Raw genomic sequence first — 25,244 nt, forward strand, 5'->3', positions numbered from 1 at the left:
AGCTCCAGAAATTTGACAAGCTAATCTCAAAAACCAAATTTATTTATAAAATCAGTTAGAATAAAGAGAATAACAAAGTAGAGGGAACTAGGATTTGTAAACATACACTTCACTAATTCTCTTGCCCCCATCCTTCTCCACCAGTTAGAATAGATTTGTGTACTGAGAGAGAGTGTTGAGGACCAGTCTAGTAAATGCTCATCGTCCAGTCTTCTGCTTTCTCTTGCTAACTTTTGTTATTCCTTTCCCTTGGGTAGGGAAATTGTGGTGCAGTCTTTGAGTTGTGTGGAGCTCTAGTCACTGAACATTCTTCAGAATGCAGCAAGTATTAAACAATGTTCAGGTAGACCCTGCTCATTTTTTATGGAAGGGTGGGAGAGAGAGGGGAAAACATGGATGGGAGGAGTCAAGTTTCCTATTTGGCGCCCAGGAGTACAACTAATGTTGCAGATCAGCCTTTTCATCTCTGTTCAAAACAGAAGCTTCAAAGCAACTGTTTGCAACAGTGTTTACTTTCTTGGTGTCCTCCCACAGACTGTCGAAATCTAGAACTTTATATGTTTAACCAACTTTGAACTTGGTCTGTTCTCTGACATTCAGAGCATTCACCTCACTGTTCCTGACCTGAGCTAAGAACTCAGTAGAACAACTCAATAGAAGAGCTTTCAACTTTAGTGTCTCAGTGAAATGAGTTTTATCTTTTAAGGGGATTATCATGTTAATAAACAGTATTAGTTTCAAACAAATTATGGTTTAATATTGCTCTCACTGGAAGAACACTTCACCTGTACTCTGGATAACAAGATTATAAGCATTGTTGAAAAGAGGGACATGTTGCTGAAGCTTTTCATCTTGCATTCATTAGGACAAACACAAGAATGCCAAATTTCAAACAATCACAACAATTTATACAACAGGAGCAAAAGGTGCTGATTGCTTGGCAAGTTGACTCTGGTTGAGCTAGGCATTGTCACGGAGAAAGCAATGGGGAACTATAGGCTGGGTTCCAAGCTTCTGGGTAATTCAAAAGTGGTGTAAAGCTTGAACATATTCCTCTTGTTTACAAAGAATGGGTCCTTGCGTTTGAATGTATGTCACTTCTAGCAAGCATAAATGAGGCACATTATAAGTTCAACTGATTATCTGAAATTGGTTGTTAGTGTAGCTATTATTACCCTTCAGCAAGTGCTGCCCAATCACGGAATCATATCTAACAGTTGACGTTTTGTTTTGGGTTTTTGCACATGTTGGCTGGTTGAAAACGGTCTGTACTCTGTTTATTACAAATATCCAAAGGAACATGCTGTTTGATTTGATCAACCAAGCATTGGGATGTATGACGTACATACCTGGCGTTACACCAGCACTGAAAATCATATACGATGTTGCTCAATTGTGTAGTAGGCAGAACATCTTTTTGGACTGACGACAGCATCCTGTTAGTGGAAAATAACATTCGCATAGCCACTGCATAGTAGCAGGGTGAAGCGACTTCCTTAAACTGTCGTTCAAATTTTTTAAATACTTTGCCTTTCCAGGGTAATTTTAGGTAGATCAGGCACTTGTCAGGTCTGAAAGTGGCGGCCGTTGGCCCATTTGTGAGTTTGCGTAATACACAGTGAACAATGATCTGATCAGGATTGTCATTGTCCTGCAGGATAGCTTTCTCCATAACAATGCCTCAGCCAATCAGAGTCAACTTGCCAAACAATCAGCACCTTTTGCTCCTGTTGTATAAATTGTTGTGATTGTTTGAAATTTGGCAGTCTTGCATTTGTCCTGATGAGTGCAAGATGAAAAGCTTCAGCAACATGTCTCTCTTTTCAGCAATGTTCAACTTCTGTGCCATCAAGGGAAAATTATAAATCTGTTTGTAAAGGATCCACTCATGATTGTGCTGCACAGAAGAAATTAATATGTTAATGGAATATAGCTGTAGGATGATTGTGGAAGTGACTAACTGAATTATAGCATAATAGTTATCAACTTGGCTGTCACTCTGAAGGGTGCCATTTAAAATATTTTGAAGTGTTGCTTTATGGTACTTGCACACAATTTGAAGTGTTGAATTCAGACCAGTAATTTTCCATTTGAGGAGTACGTGATGTCAGCTCAGCCACTTGAAGGTTAGTCCCAAAACAAGAGAGAGCCTTCAACCATCCAAAGAGAGTTGGAGGATTAGCAAACTGGAGGTGCTCCATGCACAGTAAGCATCCAATAACTGTATAATATTGACAGATGCAAGAGAGTTAGTCATCTTCCAGAACTTTCAATGAGGAAGGTGTTCATAGCATCTGGCGAGGAGGTGGATTTAGGAGTGGGTCATGGTGTGTGGTGGGGCAGGGGAGAATCTAGGTGTGGTTCATGCCTGTTGGGTTGGGGCTAGATATAGGAGTGATTAATAGGGATCTAGGAATGGGTCATAGGAACATAGGTGCATAGGAGCAGGAGTAGGCCATTCAGCCCATCGAGCCTGTTCTGCCATTCAGTATGATCACGGCTGATCATCAACTTCAGTGCCTTTTTCCCACACTATCCGCATATCCCCTTATGTCATTGTTGTTTAGAAATCTGTCAATCTCTGCTTTGAGCATACTCAATAACTGGGCTTCCACAGCCCTCTGGGGTAGAGAATTCCAAAGACTCACAACCCTCTGAGTAAAAAAAATTTCTCCTCATCTCGGTCCTAAGTGGCTTCCCCCTTATTCTGAAATAGTGTCCCCTGGTTCTGGACTCCCCAGCCAGGGAAACATCTTACCTGCATCTACCCTGCCTATCCTTTAAGGATTTTGTAGGTTTCAATGAGGTCATCTTTCATTCTTCGAAACTCTAGAGAATACAGGCCCAGTTTCCCAAATCTCTCTTCATAGGTCAGTCCAGCCATTCGGGAACAAGTCTAGTGAACCTTTGTTGCATTCCCTCAATAGCAATAATATTCTTCCTAAGGTAGGGGGACCAAAACTGCACACAGTGCTCCAAGTGCAGTCTAACCAAGGTTATTTACAATTGAAGCAAGACTTCATTACTCCTCTTGCGATAAAGGCTAACATACCATTAGCTTCTTAATTGCTTGCTGCACCTGCATGTTAGCTTTCAGTGACTTATTGATGAGGACACCCAGGCCCTTTTGTACATCTACACTTTCTAATTTCATAGTATTTAAGGAATACTCTGCACATCCATTCCCCCTACCAAAGTGGATAACCTCATATTTTTCCACATTATATTCCATCTGCCATGTTTTTGCCCACTCACTAAGTCTGTCTAAATCCCCTTCAAGCCGCTTTGCATCTTACACACAACACACATTCCCACTTAGCTTTGTGTCATCTGCGAACTTGGAAATATTACGTTTGATCCCCACATCCAAATCATTAATATATATTGTGAACAGCTGGGGCCCAAGTACTGATCTGCTAGTCACAGCCTGCCAAGGCGCGAATGACCCATTTATTCCTACTCTCTGTTTTCTGTCTGTTAACCAATCCTTAATCCATGCCAATATATTACCTCCTGTCCCATGTGCTTTAATTTTACTAACCAATCTCCTGTGGAGGCTTCTGAAAAGCCTTCTGAAAATCCAAGTATACTATGTCTACCAACCCTTTATCAATTCTGTTAGTAACATCCTCAAAAAACTCCAATAGGTTCATTAAACATGATTTCCCATTCATAAATCCATGTTGACTATGCCCAATCAGATCATTATTATCCAAGTGTTCACTTATCACATCCTTTATAATAGATCCTAGCATTTTCCCTACTACTGATGTAAAGCTAACAGGTCTGTAGTTCCCTGTTTTCTCTCTCCCTCCCTTCTTAAATAGTGGGGTGTCATTTGCTTCCTTCCGATCTGCAGGAACCATTCCAGAATCGATAGAATTTTGGAAGATGATCACCAATGCATCCACTATCTTCACAGCTGTCTCTTTCAACATTCTAGGATACAGAATATCAGTTCCCAGGGACTTATAAACCATTAGTCCCATTCATTTCTCCAATACAACCTTCTTACTAATACTAATTTCCTTCAATTCCTCATTCTCCCTAGTCCCCTGGATCTCTAGTTCTGGGAGATTTCTTGTATCCTCCTCCATGAAGACAGACACAAAGTAATCATTTAGCTTCTCTGCCACTTCCCTAGTCCCATTATAAATTCTCTTGACTCTGCCTGTAATGGACCCACATTAATCTAGCCAAACATCTTTTTAAGTACCTATAGAAGCTCTTACAGTCCATTTTTAAGTTTGTTGCTAGTTTTCATTCATATTCTATTCTCCACTTCTTTATCAGTATCTTGGCCTGCCTTTGCTGTATTCTAAAATGTCCCCAATCCTCAGGTTTACTACTGTTTCTGGCAACTTTATATGCCTTTTATCTTAATCTTATACAAATCCTTAACTTCCTTTTTTAGCCACAGTTGACTGACTTTTCTTTTTGGATTTTTGTGCCTTTAAGGAATGTATAGTTGCTCTAAGCTATGTAATAATTCTTCAAAGACTATTCATTGCCTATGTACCGTCATACTTTTTAATGTATTTTCCCAATCCACCTCAGCCAATTTACCCCTCATACCTTCATAATTTCCTTTGTTCAAAACTAACACCCTGGCTTCAGATTGAAATACCTCATTTTCAAACATAATGTAAAATTCTATCATGATATGGTCACTCATCCATGAAGGTTCTTTGACAACAAGATTGTTAATTAGCACTTTCTCGCTACATAATATGGGATCTAAAATAGCCTGTTCTCTAGTCAGTTCGTCAACATACTGCTCTAGAAAACCATCCCAAACACATTCCAGAAACTCATTCTCTACAGCATTAGTACGCATTAGGTTTACCCAGTCTATATGCAGATTGAAGTCACCCATGTTTACTGTATTACCCGGCTACATGCTTCTCTAATCTCCTGATTAATATCATGCCCCACACTACCAACTCTTTGGTGGCCTATAAACAACTCCTACCAATGTTTACTGCTCCTTGCTGTTTCTTAGCTCCACTCAAACAGATTCCACATTTTGTTCTTCTGATCTGAGATCCTCCCTTGTGAATGTACTGATCCCATCCCTTATGATCAACACAACACCTCCTTTTCCTTTTTGCTGTCCTTCCTAAATGTTGAATATCCCTACCCCAGAACTAGTCCCAATACCTCAGAAATCTGATGCCGTCCCTCTTACACGAATTCTCCAGCCACGTGTTCAATCGATCAGACCTCCTATTCCTATGCTCAATAGTATGTGGCACTGGGAGTAGTCCTGAAATTACTGGTCCTGAGGTCCTGCTTTTTAATTTCCTTCCTAATTCCTAAAATCTGCTTTCAGGACTTCATCCCTTTTCCTACCTATGTCATTGGTACCAATGTGGACCGTGACCTCTGGCTGTTCACCCTCCCCCAGAAGGATGTCCTGTAGCCACTCTATGACATCTTTGACCCTGGCACCAGGGAGGCAACATACAATCATGGAGTCATGTTTACTTCTGCAGAAAGGTCTGTCTGACCCCCTAACGAATCCCCTATCACTATTGCATGCTGGGTCATAGTGGGTCATGATTTCCAGAAGGCATTTGATTAGGGGTCATATCAAATGTTATTGCAGAAAATAAAAGCTCATGGTATAAGGGATAACATATTGGCATGGATAGAAGATTGGCTAGCTAACAGGAAGCAGAGAGTTGGCAAAAATGGGTCTTCTTCTGGTTGGCAGGATGTGATGAGTGGTGTGCCACAGGGGTCAGTGCTGTAGCCTCAACTTTTTACAATTTATATAAATGACTTGGATGAAGGGACCGAGGGAATGGCTACTAAATTTGCTTATGACACAAAGGTAGGTAAAAAAGGAAATTGTGAAGAGGACATAAGGAGGCTATAAAGTGACATAGATAGGTTAAGTGAGTGGGCAAAGATCTGACAAATGGAGTATAATGTGGGCAAATGTGAAATCGTTCATTTTGGCAAGAAGAATAAAAAAGAAGCTTATTATCTAAATGGTGAGAGATTGCAGAGCTCTGAGATTCAGAGGGGCCTGGGTGTCCTAGTGTGTGAATCACAAAAGGCTAGTGTGCAGGTAGAGCATGTAATTAGGAAAGCTAATAGAACGTTCTCATTTATTGCGAGGGGAATTGATTACAAAAGTAGGGATGTTATGCTTCAGTTGTACAGGGCACTGGTGAGACCACATCTGGAGTATTGTGTACAGCACTGGTCTCCTTATTTAAAGAAAGATGTAAATGCATTAGAAGCAGTTCAGAGAAGGTTTACTGAACTAATACCAGGATTGGGAAGGTTGTCTTATGAGGAAAGATTGGACTTGTATCCACTGGAGTTTAGAAGGGTAAGAGGCAACTTGATTGAAACCTTTAAGATCCTGAGGGGTCTTGACAGGGTGAATGTGGAGAGGATGTTTCCTCTTATGGGAGAATCTAGATCTAAGGGTCAATGTTTAAAAATAAGGCGTCGTTCATTTAAGACAGAGTATGAGAAGAATTTTTTTCTCTCAGAGGGTCGTGAGTCTTTGGAACTCTCTTCCTGAAAAGGTGGTGGAAGCAGAGTCTTTAAATGATTTTAAGGTGGATCTAGATAGATTCTTGATTAACAAGGGGATGAAAGGTTATGAGGGGTAGGCAGGAAAGTGGGGCTGAGGTTTCAATCAGATCAGCGATGATCTTAATGAATGTCGGAGCAGGTTTGAGGGGCCGAGTGGCCTATTCCCGCTGCTATTTTATTTGTTCATATGTAGTATAGTATGGAGGAGAGGGTGGTTAATAGGGATCTAAGAGTGGCCGAGTACCTGTCCTCACTAGCTTCCTCTGTCTCTTCCCTTTGGTAATCTTTGCCCCCTCCAGAATAATCCAATCTCTCCCTGTTAGTAGCATAATATCACGACAATAAAATGAACTTGATTGAGGTATTTAAAATAACGCAGCTCAGTCCACGTGGATCAAGTATTTGAATTAAATGGGTTATGGAGGTCGAGAGGACATGTGTGTAAGTTATATAAACATAGAACTAGATTTGACGTCAGGAGGCTTTTCTTTTTGTAGTTGGTCATTGACTTTTGGAACAAGTTGTTCATGTGTTGTTTGGGGATGAAACATTCATAAGGGCAGAGTGCCTAGTTGTGCTGTTATCACAGTGTGGGAAAGGTAGATGGAACAACAAAATATTTGGCGGTGAGATTCCATAAATGGGCAACACTATGGAAATTGAAAGTCAGAACAGATAAGTGGAAGGAATTAGGATGAAGAAATCAGGAGCCCTGTCTAAGTGAGACGTTACAAGATATGGGAATATGGTTGCTGCATAGTTTGTCCTTTCACTGTAGATTAGTGTTGAATTAAGCTAACAGAATAGAGCTAGATCACTACAGTATAAGCCTAAGGTTAGCATGATAAAAATGTGGCATTCTGTGGTCAGGCTAAGCCTCGATACTGTTATAAAAACAAAAAACTGCGGATGCTGGAAATTCAAAAGAAAAACAGAATTACCTGGAAAAACTCAGCAGGTCTGGCAGCATCGGCGGAGAAGAACAAAGTTGACGTTTCAAGTCCTCATGACCCTTCAACAGAACTAAGTAAAAATAGGAGAGGGCTGAAATATAAACTGGTTTAAGGTGGGGGGGGTGGGGGGAGAGAAGTGGGGGGGGGGGTTGTAGGAACAAGCAAGCAGTGATAGGAGCAGATAATCAAAAGATGTCACAGACAAAAGAACAAAGAGGTGTTGAAGGTGGTGATATTATCTAAAAGAATGTGCTAATTAAGAATGGATGGCAGGACACGCAAGGTACAGCTCTAGTGGGGGTGGGGTGAAATAAGACTAAAAGGGTATAAAAGGTATAGATTTAAAAATAATGGAAATAGGTGGGAAAAGAAAAATCTATATAAATTATTGGAAAAAACAAAAGGGAGGGAGAAGAAACGGAAAGGGGGTGAGGATGGAGGAGGGAGTTCAAGATCTAAAGTTGTTGAACTCAATATTCAGTCCGGAAGGCTGTAAAGTGCCTAGCCTCGATACTGTGTTCAGTGATCATCATTGAGACCCAATGGAAACATCTGAATGCACTGCAAAAGAGCCATGAGCCTAATCCCTATCAGGAGAGACAATCTGGGAAAGCTCAGCCCACCCAGTACTGAAAGGAAACAAAAGTGAAGAGATATTGTATGGATATAAGATTAAATGAAGTGGAAAAGATAAATCCAGAGCAGTTTTCATGTTGAATCATGATAATGAAAAAAAGAGACATCCTTACAAACTGGCTTGGTAAGAAAGAAGAACTTGCTTTTATGAAATGCTTTTTACATTCTCCACGCATTCCAAAGTGCTTCACTAACAATTATTTTTGAACAGTAGTTTATTTTATTTTGTCAGCCAATTTCCATATAGCAAGGCTCCTACAAACAGGTATTAGACTGGTAAGTAGTTAATCTGTTTATCTGGGGTGAATGTTGACTGGGTGCAGTCCCTGCTGCCCTTTGAATAGTGTATTTGGATCATCTACATCCACCAGAACATTGGAAACTGGGCCTTAGTTTATCATCTCCTTTTGCTGACAAGTGCACCCATCACTTTGTACTTCCCAAGAAGTCCAACTTCATAAACATAAAAACCTAAGAGGGAAGGGAATACAAATGGAGCAATACTTTCTATTGAAAAGGGCTATTTTCTCTCCTTATACCCTCTCCCAATCCCATTATACAGTATCTTTTATCATAAAAGAGAAAGGAGATTTCACATTTGTGTTTTTCTTTCTTTAATTCTTCTTTCCAGGAGACAACTATGGCCTCGCTCTTGATCTCCTGAAGATACGGAAGCAACAACGAACAACAACAACCAACCCTTGGCTACTTCCTACCAGGCGGGCCTGGCCAGCAGACCATGTCTTCATCTCCACACCAACCTACAACTACACATACAATGACTACAGAAAGTTCTTCACTGATATAGGATATGAAGATGGCTGGTTCAAGTGGCAACACAGCAAGGGTTTTCTGACTGACTTGCCTCCACCAGGGGTGGACATGTACTGTATGTATGGAGCAGAAATCTCAACACCAATGACTTATATATATGATGAAAGCTTTCCTTCCAACCAGCCAGTGCAGATTCTCTATGGTGTTGGTGACAACACTGTTAGCCTGAAAAGCTTGTCTCTGTGCAGAGAATGGAAGGACCAACAAAAGCAGAAAATTCATGTTATAGAACTTCCTGGCAGACATCATTTTGATACAATTTATGACAATCAAGCTTTAGGGATCATTCAAGATATATTGTTAGGAAATTATTCTGAACACCAAGTCAATTCCAGAAACTAGATGTGATTTGTTTGGTGATTGGGTGCTCCTGATTCAGGCACAAATAATCTTAGATTTCCAACCTATGCCTTTAAACTGGAATAGGCTTCTCTGAAAGGATTCAAAGATATCTATAGGGCTTTTTATTGTAATAACAACATCTGTTGTGAGATTCACTACTATCTTTGGTTGTTTATATAGAGGAATTATGAACTTCCAAGCTACAAATTACTTATGGCCAGGCTTATGGAATTTACATGAGGTGTGCTTTTATTTAAGAAATCTGAGCCTAGAAATCAGCAGCAAGGATCTTAGCAAAATTTAACTAATTCATATCGATGCCCTCTGTATATTACCTTATACTGTGGCATTAACCCATTAAAAATAATACCTCAAATTAACACCTCCTGAAAATTCCAGAGGAAAGCCATACAAGCAAGTCGAATGTTCATCTGCTGATATCACCAAAGGCAACTTACAGAATGTTCTAAAGGCTGCAGCATCAATGGATGTCTTAATTCAAAGAAAGGCTATTTCGCTTAATTGTAATTTTCATTTTTTGTTTTTAATTTAAAAAATGTTCCCATCTTGAGGAACATAAATGAGTTTACAGGCAAACTTTCGACCTTGCCAGCCTGGGTAAACATTGTCAGTTCTTAGACAAACCACAAGAGAACATACTTTGAAAAAAAAAACCTCTCGAGGGAGTAAGCTGATGTAAGTCGTGTGTGGAAAAGGAACTTGACATTTTTAAATGTGCAACATTAAAATCTTTTTAAATGTTTAATGCTGCGGATTAAACCGTATTTAAAGAAAAAAATTTAATTATTATATTTTATGAAAGATTTAATCTGTAAAAATTGAAGCTGCTGAACAGAAGGGAATCTAAGGTATACTACATCCTTTCCCCATTCTAAAAGTTGAAATGTGAGCACACATCTGTGATTTAAAAGCTGTGGGATTCCTTTATTGTGGGTCCAAATTGGAATTGAAAACTAAAAGTATTTTGTGTTAATGTTAAATGATTTATAAAATTAAAAGTAATACATCTAGCACATGCCCATCACACCATAACTTCCAGAGGTGTCACATTTCAGTAAAATTAAAAGAAAAACATGCAACAAGTTAGAGTTAGGCACTTGCCTTTGGCCTCTGACACTTGGGTTCAGATCTCTCTCAACCTCATTAGTTTGTTGGCTACACAGATACTTCTGGAGTTTGCACAATAAATCTGATTGCCCACTGAGCAGAATTGTCCCTTATTCAGCACTGACAGTCATTCTCACTTGGAGAGGTCACAGGATGCCAGATGTGAAAAATGTCACATTGGTGCAGTAGAGGCCATTTCCTGAGTTGAGGTTTCGGCAAGCAGTTGAGGCAGCGCACTGCACGATTTTGCTATCCGGCTGTGCTATGCCTGACATATGGAAGTACTTGATGCTGACATGGGCAAAATCTTACTCTACAATGCTTCAGTGGGTAAATAAATAAAGTTGGGAGTTTTACAAAGTCCAACTTTATCAAATTTTGAAACTTCTACTGCTAAAGGTAGTAAATAAAGCTGGGCAGCAAAGCAGGTTAACAAGCCTACTAAATTAGGTCTCAATGAAAAGATCAAGAGAAGGTAAGAATCCAGAGTGGGCTCCAGTTCTGCCGAAGGACCATGAAGGCTCGAAACGTTAACTGATTTCTTCTCCGCCGATGCTGCCAGACTTGCTGAGTTTTTCCAGGTAATTCGGTTTTTGTTTTGGATTTCCAGCATCCGCAGTAGCTTTTAGATTTTTGTTTTTATTTTTTACTAAATTAGGTGCTGCTTTTATGGATCCCATGGGACTTTCTGGTTATAATGGATGTTCTTGGGACAGGATTTCTGATTGACTGAATAAGCTACATTTTTTTTGGACTGTTCAAGTAACAAGTGGCGGTGGGGAAGGTTATTGCTGGATTGTTGAGACAGGAAAGGAAGAAAGGGAGGGGGAGGAGTGGCACTATTGGTCAAAGATGGCATTATAGTATCAGAGAGAGAAGATGTTCCAGAGGGGTGGACAGAATCTCTCTGGCTATAGGTAAGAAATGGGAAAAGTGCAATAACATTGATTGATGTAGTATACAGACCACCAACCAGTGGAAGAGATGTGGGGGAACAAATTTGCAAAAAAAATTACAGAGAGGTGCAAGAGTTACAGGGTAATCATAATGGGGACTTCAATTATCCAAATATAGACTGAGATAGGAATAGTGCAAATGGACAAGAGGGGCGAGAGTTCCTGGAATATGTTCAAGATAATTTTCTACAGCAGTATGTTTCCAGTCTAATGAGAGGACATGCACTTTTGGATCCAGTTCTGGGGAATGAGTTGGCCCAAGTGGATCAGATATCAGTGGGAGAGCCTCTAGGGGACAGTGACCACTGTATCATAAGGTTTAGATTAATCATGGAAAAGGACAGAGAACAATCCAGAGCATCTGAGTCGAGTGAGTTGGAATCAAATGTTGGCAGAAAAGATAGTGGCTGACCAATGGACCACCTTCAAAGAAAAATCATTGCAGGCAATGGCAAGGTATATTCCCTCGAAGGGGAAAGGTAGGACAAATAAATCCAGAGTGCCCTGGATGAGGAGAAAGATGGAGGTAAAGATGAAAAGGAAGAAGTGCATGTACAACAAATAGATAAAAGCAAAAAACTGTGGATGCTGGAAATCCAAAACAAAAACAAAAATACCTGGAAAAACTCAGCAGGTCTGACAGCATCTGCAGAGAGGAACACAGTTAACGTTTCGAGTCCGTATGACTCTTCAACAGACCTAAGGAAAAATAGGACAAATGTACAACAAATGTCAAGTTGAAAATACAATGAAAATCAGGCTGAATATAGAGGGACCAGAGGGGAAGTGAAGAAACTAATAAGAAAAGCAAGGAGAGAGCATGAAAAGAGACTGGCAGTGAATATAAAAAGGAATGCCAGGGACTTCTATAAGCATGTAAATAATAAAGGGTGGCAAAAGAAAGAGTAGGGCTGATTAGGGACAAAAAAGGGGACATGCATGTGGAGGCTGGAGAAATAGCAATGGTGTTGAATGAGTACTTTGCATCTGTCTTTACAAAGGAAGAACTTGCTACCCAGTGGAGGTGAGAGAGGAGGTAACTGGTACACTTGAAGAACTTACAATCGAGAGAAAGGAGGTGTTGGAAAGGCTATCTTTATTAAAATAGATAGGTACCAGGGCTGGATGGGATGCATCCAAGGATACTGAGAGAAGTGAAAGTGGAAATTGCAGAGGAACTAGCGATAATCTTCCAGTCTTCTTTAGACACAGGGGAGGTAACTGAGGGCTGAAGAACTGCGACTGTCATGCCATTGCTCAAAAAGTGTTGCAAGGATAAAGCTGGCAACTACATGCCAGTCAGTTTGACCTCAGTGGTAGGGAACCTTCTGGAACTATAGTATGGGATAAAATCAATAATCACTTAGACAAGTGCAGGATAATTAAGGGTTAAATAACTTGCTTGAGCTTTTTGAAGAAGTAATAGAGAAGGGTAATAAAGGAAACGCTGTTGAGGTGGTCTATATGGATTTTCAAAAGGCATTTGATAAAGTGCCACGGACTTGTGAGCAAAATTCTAGTTCATGGAATAAAAGGGAAAGTAGGCACTTGGATAAGAAATTGGCTGAATGACAGGAAACAGAGAGTAGTGATAAATGGTTGTTTTTCAGATTGGAGGAAGATTTGTAGTGGAGTTCCTCAGGAGTCAGTGTTGGGACCCTTGCTCTTCCTGATATATATTAATGACCTAGACTGTGGTGTGCAGGAAATGATTTCAAAATTTTCAGATGATACGAAGAGTGGAAATGCTATCAACTGTGATGGGGATAGTCTTGAACTTCAAAAGGACATAGACATGTTGGTGGATTGGGCAGACAAGTGGAAGATGAAGTTCAATGCAGAGAAGCATGAGATGATTCGTTTTGGCAGGAAAGGTATGGTGAGACAGTATAAAATAAAGAGAGAGCCTCTAAAGGATGTGCAGGAACAGGGGGACCTCAAGGTATATGTACATTGCTCATTGAAGATGGCAGGGCATGTTGAGAGAGCAGTTAATAAAGCATACAATATTGTAAGCTTTATTAATAGGGGCATTGAGTGCAAAAGTAAGGAGGTCATGTTGAACTTATATAAGACACTAATTAGGTCTCATCTGGAGTACTGCATCAATTCTGAGCGCCATACTTGAGGAAGGATGTGAAGGATTGGAGAACATACAGAGGAGGTTCACAAGAATGATTCCTGGGATGAAGAACTGTAGCTATGAGAATAGAGGTTGGGGAGGTTGGGGCTGTTTTCCCTGGAGAAAAGAAGGCTGAGAGGAGACGTGATAGAGGTATTCAAGATCCTGAGGGTATGGACAGGGTAAATAGTGAGAAACTGTTCCCATTAAAGAGAACATCAAGAACAAGAGGGCACAGATTCAAAATAATTGGCTAAAGGAGTAAGTGTGATGTGAAGAAAAATGCTTTCACCCAGAGGTAGAACAAACTTCCTGAAAAGGTGGTGGAGGCAGGTTCGATCAAGGTATTCAAAAGGGAATTGGATTCCTATCTGAAAAGAGAGAATGTGCAAGGTTACGAGGAGGGGAGTGGGACTAGGTGGAATGCTCTTTCCGAGAGCCTGTGCAGACTCGATGGGCCGAATGGCCTTCTTCTGCACTGTAAAGATACTGTGATACTGCGGGTGAGGGCTAAATATCTTCGTTGAAAATATTTCTTGTGTCCTTCCAGCTCCTTCTTGGCCAAAAAGGTAAGTTATAAGGAGGATATTAAAGGAGGGGAGCAAGGGAGAGAAGCGGAGAGGTTTAGGGTTAGAATTCCAGATCTCGGGGCCTCGGCATTGAAGGCACAGCCATCAATGCTGAACCAAAGGAAGCAGGTGATCATAAGAGTCCAGATTCACTTATATAAATATAAAGCTACATTAATAAATATCTGCCTGTAATATGGGCAAGCAGTTCATTACATTTATTATTACCTGCTTAAGTCTTTTGTAGTGAGAACCAAAAAATGTAGAAAAATTGTTATGTTTTGCATATTCACAGGCTAAATCTTCCAATCTCCGGATTGTCAGAGGCCAGGTGTGTGACTCATAATGCACATTGGGATCCTGTGGAAGTCCTGACGCACAGACCTATGTGGGAATTGCCTGGGAAGTTTGAACTTCTGATGGGTAATTTGCCTGCTCCCCCGGGACCATCCGTGAATGTGTCTGATTCTGAGTTACAGTCGGTGACTTTGGACAGTTCCACAGCATTTACCAGGATACGTCCCCAGGAAATATTAGACAGGTTAACACCTAGTCTAACAGCTGGGTAACTCCACAACCAAATGCCCCCATCACCTGAATATACCCCCACCATACAACTACACCCCCAACCCCACCTGACTACCCTGTCGACCAGACCTGACCAACCCCAAACCGGACTAACCCCCTTAAGCACCTGACTGCACCCCCCCACCCCCCACCCACCCAGCCTCCTGACTTACTCCCCCAACTACACCGCCCAACCACCGAACTACCCCCAACCAGGCCAGCCCACCCCCCGACCCGACTACCCTCTGACCTGACTACCACCATGACTTGGCTAACCCCCAAAATCTGATTCCCCACCTGAACCAACCCAACTACCCCCCACCTATCCATTTACCTAACTACCCACTTACCCACCTCACCCACTGTCATGAAAATATAATAATTTTCATCATATTATGATGATTTATTGTAAAGGTAGGTGAATGTGAGTTGTATGGAAAATTTGCATTTTTAGATAAACCAGAGTAATTTGAATTTCAAACAGATGGTAATATGTTACACTTAGCCAGAAGAAGCTAAGCCAAACAGTGAGTTTATTTTTCCCAAAGGTTACTGATAAAATTAGTACTATGAAAAGATTTGTATTATGAGAAAAGTAAAGTTGCAAAAACGTATGGGAACAATGGAATTTGCATTAAAAGGGAGAAACATGTGTAAAGGAGATGAGGTTATGTGTAAGGAGGAAGGAATTCTAAGATCTAACACAAGCGTGAAAAGTCTCCAGCCTCTATGTATCAAGTTGCTGAGAATAGGAACCGAAGCTAAGAAAACTCTATTGAATATCACTGTCCAGGGTATTGTGTGCTTTGCCTGGGGCTGTTTAACTCTATTTGTTTTTACTGTTGCCTTAATGGAGGGTAACTGGGAGCCAGATTAATTAGGGGATTTAGGAGTTATTATAGTAGTAATTTCTAGATCTATGTACGTACTTAAAATCTTTTCTTTTATTAATAAATGTTTAATTTAGTTTTGTAAAAAAAAAACTAAGTCTTGGTGGACTTATTACTACTAAATTCAAGGCATGCACCTCGAAATAAAATATAAATTGCAAAACAGTTTTGGCAGCTGTTTCAAGTTTCCTACTGCGATTTGAGCAGCTCAGCATTTACCATCTGCTGTACCATAACACCCACCTACCCATTCACTCAGTTACCCATTCATCTACACACCCATTCACTTATCTATTCACTAACATTCACACTGGACCTTTAAACTTACCGTACGGCAGTTTAGTGTTGTAAAAAGTGGACGTATCCTGCTATTCCCTGACTTTACTCCATTCCGATGGAGTTCCCTGAGAGATGTTGTGCTGCACATTTCTCTGAAAGCTGGGATCGGAAGATCTTGAAGAAATGGGCAGCAGCAGCTGCACTGAGTCAGGGGAATTTATAAGCACAGTGGCAATCCAACCATCATTGCCATTGCTCGGAAAATCCGGCCCACATTTTTCCTTCTTTGGCAAATATATCTGCAATAGGACTTAGAATATTTGGAAGAATTTTTAGGTAAAACATTTTAAAATTCAGGACTTTCATTCAGAAACTCTTTTAAACTTGAATAATTACACAGTCTGTTTATAACCTTCTACCTGTTTGTATGATTAATTGCCTTTGAGTATAAGCATAAAAGAAATGGTGTTGGCATTTAGAATATTGTAATTAATAAATTAAATTAAATATGATAGCGATGCCAGGATGGGCGATGTGTTCCTGCTGCAGCATGTGGGACACCAAGGTGATCCAGAGCAAACACATATGTAGTAAGTGTTTGAAGGTTGAGGAACTTCGGATCCAAATTGAGGAGCTGGAGTCCGGGCTGCAGATATTGTGCCCCATCAGGCAGGGGGAAAGTTACCTGGACACTTTACTACAGGAGGCGGTCACACCCCTCAGGTTAGGTAATTCAAATTTGATCTGTGATCAGGGTCAGGAGGGTGTGACTGCAGGTGAGGCAGGCGCGGGGACCCAGAGGGTAGCGTTCGAGGATTCTCAGCTCCTGCAACTGCAAGGTTCTTGCAAGCTGTGTGGACGAGAGCAGGGACTGCAGAGAGGATGAGCAAACTGACCACGGCACCATGGGACAGGGAGCCTTCAAGTCAGGGGTAAGAAATAGGAACGTAGTAGTGGTAGGGGACAGTATAATTAGGGGGACAGATACTGTTCTCTGCAGCCGTGAGTGTGACTCCCGAAGGCTGTGTTGCCTGCCCGGTGCCAGGGTTAAGGACATCTCCTCAGGGTTGGAGAGGAACTTGGAGTGGGAGGGGAGGGATCCAGTTGTCATCATCCACGTTGGTACCAACGACATTGATAGGATTAGAAAGGAGGCTCTACTGAAAGAATTTGAACAGTTAGGAGCTAAATTAAAAAGCAGAAACCCAGGGTAATAATCTCGGGATTACTACCTGAGCCACAGGCAAACTGGCATAGGGTATATCAAGTCAAGGAGTTAAATGTGTGGCTCAAAGATTGGTGTGGGAGGAATGAGTTTCAGTTCATGGGGCACTGGTACCAGTATTGAGGTAGATGGGAGCTGTTCCAGTGGGACGGGCTTCGCTTGAACCGTGCTGGGACCAGTGTCCTGGCAAATTGAATAACTAGGTTGTAGAGAGGGCTTTAAACTAAATAGACGGGGGGAGGGTTCTGGAGAGGGGGTACGTAAGCTTACAAAGCAAAAAGATATGACAGCATTGCAAGGCAGCTATTTAGGTAATGATACCCAGAGTGTGACAGGAAGGGATAGAGTGAACAAACATAAAAAACAGCAGCAAATAGGGTCAAAGGGGGAAAAATGGTAAAAAGGCAAAATTAATGGCTCTTTACTTAATTGCACATAGTATTTGGAACAAAATAAATGAATTAACGGCACAAATAGAGGTTAATGGGTATGATCTTATTGCCAATACAGAGACATGGGGCAGGATTTTCCCATCGGCGAGCGGGGGGGCGGGGCCCACTCGCTGACGCATAAAATGACGTGCGGTGACATCGGGTGGAACTCCTGACGTCACGGCGCCCCATTTAAATTTTCCAGTAGGCGGGGGTGCAGCAAAATCAGCTGCGTGCCCGCCGACCTGTCAATGGTCAATTGAGGCCATTGACAGAGTCATTTAACTAATTAGTGGTTCTGCCCGTCCAACCTTAAGGTTGGCGGGCAGGCCAGGAGCCCCGGCTCGAATTAGAAAAATTATGAAACCTCATCCACGGGCGGGATGAGGTTTCATGTAGGTTTTTTAAAATTTTAATGAAGTTTTTGTAAAAATTATAGACATGTCCCAACTCATGTGACAGTGTCAAATGAGGGGACATGTTAGGAAAATTTTATTATTCTATTTTTAGCTTTTTTACATTTTGAGCTGCTTGTGCGAAAGAGCGCACTCTCGATTTTGGGATTCCCCCCCACCACCCGCACAGGGAGCACACAGTGCTTCTGTGCAGACGTCATGCTGGGCGGGCCTTAATGTGCCCGCCCACGTAAAATGGCGCCGCGCCCCCAATCGCGGGTGCCGACCGGAAGTGCACCTGTGCACGCCCGCCCTTCAACTTCGCCCCCGATGGGGGGAAATCGTGGCCATGGGTACAAGGAGATCAAAGCTGGGAACTAAATATTCAAGGGTATGTGACTTTTCGAAAGGACAGACAGGATGGAAAGGGTGGTGGGATAGCTTTGTTAATACGAGATGGAATATGTACGAAAGCAAGAAATGATCTTGGATTGGAAGATGTAGAATCCATATTGGTGGAGGTAAGAAATAACAAGGGGAAGAAGACACTGGTGGGAGTAGTCTATAGGCCCCCTAATAGTAGCTATACTGTAGGACAGAGAATAAATCAGGAGATAATGAGGGCATGTAAAAAGGGCAGTACATTAATCATGGGTGACTTTAATCCTCATGTAGATTGGGAAAATCAAATTGGGCAGAGGTAAACATGAGCAAGAATTCATAGAGTGTATTCAGGACAGATTCCTAGAACAATATGTTGTGGATCCAACCAGGGGTCTGGCTGTTTTGGACCTGGTAATGTGTAATAAGGCAGGTTTAATAAATGATCTCAGAGTAAAAGATCCCCTAGGAAACAGTGACTGAATTTAGCATTCAGTTTGAGAGTGAGAAATTTGGGTCGGAAACAACTGTGCTAAACTTACATAAGGGTAATTACAAAAGAATGAGGGCAGAGTTGGCTGGAGTGGACTGGGAAAGGAGTTTAGCAGAAAAGAACAATGGCAGATGTTTAAGAAAATAGTTCATGACTCACAACAAAGATATATCCCAGTGAGGAAGAAGGATTCTAGGAATGGGATAAACCAGCCATGGTTAACCAAGGAAGTTAAGGATAGTATCAAAGTAAAAGAAAAAACATACAATGTGGCAAAGATCAGTGGTAAGCCAGAGGATTGGGAAAGTTTTAAAAACCAACAAAAGATTACCAAAAAAAAATAAAGAGGGGAAAAATAAACATTGAAGATAAACTAGAAATTAATATAAAAATGGACAGTAAGAGCTTCTTTAAATATATAAAAAGGAAGAGAGAGGCCAAAGTGAACATAGGCCCCTTAGAGAAAAAGGCTGGGGAAATAATAATGGGGAACGAGGAAATAGCAGAGGAGTTGAATAAATACTTTGCATCAGTCTTCACGGTAGAAGACACTAATAGCATTCCAAAAATGATAGATATTCAAGGGGCAAAAGGGGTGGAGGAAATAAATACAATAACTATCACTAGAGAAAAAATACTAGGAAGGCTAATGGGGCTAAAGGCCGATAAGTGCCCTGGACCTGATGGTTTCCTAGGGTATTAAAGGAAGTAGCTACATAGATAGTGGATGCGCTGGTTGTCATCTTCCAAGAATCCTTAGATTCTGGAAAAGTCCTAGAGGATTAGAAAACTGCAAATGTAACGCCTTTATTCAAAAAGGGAGGGAGGCCAAAAACAGGTATCTATAGGCCAGTTAGCTTAACATCCATCTATTATAAAGGATATAATAGCAGAGCATTTAGAAATGCATAACATAATCAAACAAAGTCAGCATGACTTCATGAAGGGAAATCATGCCTGATAAATTTATTGGAATTCTTTGAGGAGGTAATAAGAAGGATAGATAAAAGGGAACCAGTAGATGTAATATATTTGGATTCCCAAAAGACATTCGATAGGTACCGCACATAAGGCCACTTAATAAGGGAAGAGCCCATGGTGTTAGGGGTAGTATATTAGCATGGATAGAGGATTGGCTAACTAATAGGAGACAGAGAGTTAGGATAAGGGGGGCATTTTCTGGGTGGCAACCTGGAGTGCAAAAGGATCAGTGCTGGGGCCGCAATTATTTGCAATATATATTAATGATTTAGATAAGGGAGGTGAATATACTATCACCAAGTTTGCGGATGACACAAAAACAGGCGGGAAGGCAAGTGGTGAGGATGACACAAAGAGCCTACAGAGGGATGTAGACAGGTTAAGTGAGTGGGCAAAAACTTGGCAGATGGAATATGATGTGGGAAAATGTGAGGCTATGCACTTTGGCAGGAAGAATGAATATTATTTAAATGAAGAAAGACTGCAGAAAGCTGCAGCACAGAGGGATTTGGGGGTCCTTGTTCATGGATCAGAAAAAGCTAGCAGACAAATTCAGCAGATAATAGGGAAGGCAAATGGAATGTTGGCATTTATTTCAAAGGGAATGGAGTATAAAAATAGGGAAGTCTTGCTAAAACTATACAAGGCACTAGTTAGACCACACATAAAATACTGTGAACAATTTTGGAGTTTTGGTCCCCTTATCTTAGGAAAGATGTACTGGCATTGGAGGCAGTCCAGGGAAGGTTCACTAGGTTGATCCTGGATATGGAGGGATTTTCTTATGAGAAGAGGTTGAGTAGGTTGGGCCTGTACTCATTGGAGTTTAGAAGAATAAGAGGCGACCTTATTGAAACATATAAGATTCTTAGGGGGCTCGACAGGGTAGATTCTGAGAGGTTGCTCCCCTTGTGGGAGAGTCTAGGAACAGAGGACATAATCTCAGATTTCGGGGGCGCCCATTTAAAACAGTGATGAGGAGGAATTCCTTCTGTAGGGGATGTAGGGGCTGTAGGGGCTGGGTCGTTAAGTATATTCAAGGTTGAGATAGACAGATTTTTAATCAGTAAGAGAATCAAGGGTTATGGGGAAAAGGCAGGAAAGTGGAGTTGAGGTTTATCAGATCAGCCATGATCTCATTGAATGGCAGAGCAGACTCAATGGGCCGAATGGCCTACTTCTGCTCCTACGTCTTTGGTCTTATGGTCTTACATCACAAAAAATGTAAATATGATACATCAAAACTTGGTGCTGTTTAAAGGTTTATAACAAATTAACCTGCTGTAAACAACCCTTTCAGCATAAAAACTATCATGAAATTGAATTTGATAAGACAGTTATGTTTTGAAATGCACCTTTAACTCAAAGTAAAACAGAAAATTCTGGATAAACACCTCAGCTTGAAGTAATGCTCATGTGATCCAGTTGCCATAGGGAGAGCAATTCAAACAGGAAACCATTGAAGTGGGGGTCTCTGTTTTCACACCTTTCACGGTATCTCACAGAAAATGGACAGCTGCTGTTTGAGGCACAACGAGAAGCTACTGCTGTGGAGAAGCAAGTGGAGATGTTTTTTTGTTAACAACCAAGCAGGATGCTGGGGAGAGTTCAGCTTCTGTTCAAAAGAAAGGTAACAAAGACAGGACTCTTAGAGATTTAAGGGATGGAGAGTCACCAAGGTGTGGCTCGGTGGTGGTAATTGTATCTGGGAAAGCTTGGGCTAAGTGGAACATTGGTCAAAGGAAACTGGAAGTTTCAACCTGGTGTGGTGGGGAGAATTGAACCTTCACTGGGGAGCTAGGAGTGACTGTGGGAGCTTTCATGTGATGCTACATATCAGCCAGAAGCATGGCATTGCACAAAAGTGTTTCAATGATATATTTTGGCTGTGTTAGTCAGTGAATGCAAAACTTACCTTTTTCTTTAGTTTGATGTATTATTTGCCTATTAATTAATGTTAGATCTCTGTTGATTTTAGTTTGCTTGTTACAGTAAATGCATTGTAAAGTGAAATCTTGTTCACCATTTTATTTCCATTGGCTATTTGGGAAATTCATCACTTTTTTAAAAAGTTATCGGTCTCTACAGTGACTGTAACATAGGGCAGAATTTCCCGTGCCCACTGGCAGTAGGTATGATAGGTGGTGGGCGCAGACAATATGGCATGATCTGGTTCACAACGGCTCGAAGGCAGGTCACGATCATCTGTATTTCCTGCCAATGGTTGGCGGGGAACTCATTGTAATACATCAGCATCTCATTAAAAGGCCATCCTGCCAAGCTCTGGACCCCCGCCGGATTAGCCGTCCATGTCGGCAAGAAAGCACATGACCTGTTTCACAATAGCACACAGGCGATGTGCACTTGGTGACCTTCACTTTGGGGGGAACTGAGATGAGAGAACAGCGTCATTTTCCACAGCTCGCCAGGGTCGCCTGTTGCTTTGCAGGCTTCAGGGGCGCTGAGGGGTCTGGGTGAAGTGCTGCCCTACCTCGGAGACAAATGTTTTCGGGGGGTGGTGGTGTTCGGGGGCAACTCCTGTCAGCCTCGGAGGTGACTGTTGCTGTTGTCAGGGGGCGGGGGTGGGGGAAGACAACTGCTGCTGTGGCGTTGAGTCCCACGTGCAAGATATCGAGGGGGGGGCAGGGTAGGCGAGGGAAGTGGCCAATCAGTAGGGACACCTGTATAAATTGACCATTCCTCTGCAACTGAGATAGTTCAGGTGCAGCCACAGTGATATGATTGGAGTCGGGCTCCTCGCCTGCCCACCCATGCAAGGAACGCGGAGGCACCAATGTGCCACCAAGCCCTCCAGACCTTACCCCCCACCACCCCAGCACAGACTGCGAGGTTGCGACCACTTTAGTGGACTGCGCACTTGGACTGCACGAGTGTACAATCTCCTCGCCAACACTGGCCATGTAGCAGTCACTGCTGGAGGTGCCTCACAGCCCCTTGCAACCTCAGCATCCTGGTTTGGACCAGTGTCCCTCATGTCGCAGGTGGACAGGGCAGCCATGCAGCGCACTCATCTCTGGCCATCCGAGGGGTGACCAGCGCTCTCCGGGAAGCGTTAAGGGGTGGTCAGGCAGGGCCAGGAAAGGTGCTAAGTACAGCCACGATAACCACGTCTCTCTCTTTCATGCTGCAGGAGGACCACGTCAGGATCATGGATCCTGGTGACCTAGCTGTATGTCTGATGGCCTACAGAGAGCGAAGAAGACGGAGGAGAGAGTGACTGAGGCTCCTGGCCACGCAAAGGCAGGAGCAGCAACCTCATGAAGAAGGGGCAGTGGGGGCTCCCGCACACGCTGCCCAGGAGCGACAGCGAGCCGTGGCTAGTCAGCGCCCAGGGACACCCAGGGTCTATAGACACTGCCTGCCATTCCTGCAGATGACTGAGAACCAGTGTCGCCGATGACTGTGCATGTCTAGGGACCTGGTGGCTCACATCTTCCACTTACTGCAGGAGTTGGGGCCAAGGGGACATGGAGGGCATCCACTGCCAGTGTCTGTGAAAGCGATCACAGTGCTCAATTTATATGCCAGTGGCTCCTTTCAGGGATCCGCAGGTGACCTCTGTGGGATTTCACAATCCGCCACCCATAAATGCAACCATGAGGTCACGGATGTCATCTTCTCCATGGCACACAACCTTGTGCATTTCGCCCGGGGCTGGGACAGCCAGGATGCAAGGGCCATTGGGCTCATCCAGATCTCGGGATTCCCACAAATGCAGGGTGCGATTGGCTGCACTCATGTGGCGCTCAGGTCTCCGTCGCTACACACGGTGGACTACATCAACCACAAGGGCTTCCATTCGCTGAATGTGCAGCTGGTGTGCGACCACCAGAAACATATCTTGTAGGTTGCGCATGGTTTCCAGGGAGTGTGCACGATACCTACATCCTGATTCGGTCACAGATCCCTGCCACAGAGGCTGCAGGGATGGCTCCTTGGGGACAAGGGCTACCAGCAGAGGACGTGTCTGATGACACCCGTGTGGCAGCTTCAGACTGCAGCAGAGCGACGATATAACGAGGCTCATACAGCAGCTCGCAACTTGGTAGAGCAGACCATCGGGATGCTGAAGATGCAGTTCCAGTGCCTGGATCAGTCTGGTGGAGCCCTGCAATATAGTCCGCAGAGGGTGTCACACATCATCTTCATCTGCAGCGCCCTTTACAACCTGGCACTGCAAAGGGGTGAGGAGCTGGCTGAGGAGGAGATGGAGGTCTCCTCGGGTAAGGAGGGCGGCAGTGGGGACGAGGGTGAGGAGGTCCTCAGTGGTGACGATGACGGGGATAAGGCTTTTACTTGGCTAGACAAGGCAGGCGCGATCGGGAGGCCCTCATAGCTGCCAGATTTGTGGAGAATGATGACGACATGCAGTGAGGTATCCTCATAGATCCTCACTTCACAGTTGTGAACATTTGACTCCAGTCTGGCTTATCTCAGCGCCAAAAGTCTCTGTGAGAATGCTCCTGTCATGGAGATGCAGTGGAGGTCCTAATAGTCACTTGATCGCAGGAGGATGATGACAACATGCAGTGAGGACACTCCATGAATCTTCACACAGCGTCTGAGAATGTCTGACTCCTGTCTGGCCTAGGGTAGCTCACTTACACTCCATGATCAGGGCCATCTCAGAGACGCAGCCATGAAACTTTAGACGCATCTGATGCTCTGTTCACCTTCAGCACCTCAGCCCTTCAGGAGCTGGTGCACAGCATCATTGGTCACAGACACTGGTGTGATGGGGGCCAGCTCAATTTAAATGTCCTGAGAGCACACAGAGAATATTAGAGAACTCTGTGGCGCCTGCCCACTACATTCTGGCAGCAGTGATCAGCACTGCCGAGGTGCAGGCATCAGTAATGTTTCCAGTAAGTGTGAGGCTGGACCATCACTGTGGTCTGAAGGCTGCACAGAGCACAGGGAAGAGGCCCTGGACTGAGACACCTGCCTTTATCTTGTGCAGAAATGTTTTACATCTGAGTGACAAGAACACTGCTCAACAGAACAAGGAGCCACAGGCAGGGAGACATTCTTAGGAATTTATTGACAATAGTGAACAGTATGTACAAGTGATTAGCACCCATGCCCAGGCTGTGCAACTGCTTTTCCTTAACTGTCTTAACCCTGCCGCTACATCTTGGTGCTCCCCAGACATCCACAGCGGAGGTGGAGGCAGCCTGTCTGTGACGCCCTGTCTGTGATGACTTTGGCAGGCGTCCTCTGGAGGGCCGAGACTTGGAGGGCCCCGGCCTGCTTTCGGGATCCTGCTATGTGGCAGTGACACCATCCTAGGCTTGTGGAGCAGGGGCTGTGGAGGTCACAGGAAGAGGGTATTCAGATGGGCCAGTTACTCCCAGAGTCACCTGGGTGGAAACATTACTGATACCTGCTGATCCTCCTCCCTATGGGTGCCCGAGGGCCCCGGCTGACTCCATGAGCGGAAGGGCTAGTAGAGTGAGATCGAGCTGCCTGGCACCCCTCTCACGTAC

General features: G+C 43.1%; 2 protein-coding genes across 4 annotated transcripts in view; one reads left to right on the forward strand and one right to left on the reverse strand.

Annotated features, from left to right (window-relative positions):
• The window catches only part of lcat (lecithin-cholesterol acyltransferase), a 29,642-nt gene extending 19,733 nt beyond the window's left edge, over positions 1 to 9,909 (forward strand). Inside the window, exon 6 of the mRNA XM_078544122.1 lies at positions 8,776 to 9,909. Within this exon, the coding sequence (XP_078400248.1) occupies positions 8,776 to 9,320 (545 nt within the window). The 3' untranslated portion in view covers positions 9,321 to 9,909. The remainder of the gene's footprint in view (positions 1 to 8,775) is intronic.
• The window catches only part of ano10b (anoctamin 10b), a 134,532-nt gene that overhangs the window by 104,304 nt on the left and 4,984 nt on the right, over positions 1 to 25,244 (reverse strand). For all 3 annotated transcript variants that reach the window (XM_078544119.1, XM_078544120.1, XM_078544118.1), the window contains one exon: positions 21,132 to 21,284. The gene's annotated coding sequence lies outside the window, so the exon portion shown is untranslated. The remainder of the gene's footprint in view (positions 1 to 21,131; positions 21,285 to 25,244) is intronic.

The sequence above is a fragment of the Cetorhinus maximus genome, chromosome 6 (assembly GCF_964194155.1).
Source record: "Cetorhinus maximus chromosome 6, sCetMax3.hap1.1, whole genome shotgun sequence".
Taxonomy (NCBI): domain Eukaryota; kingdom Metazoa; phylum Chordata; class Chondrichthyes; order Lamniformes; family Cetorhinidae; genus Cetorhinus; species Cetorhinus maximus.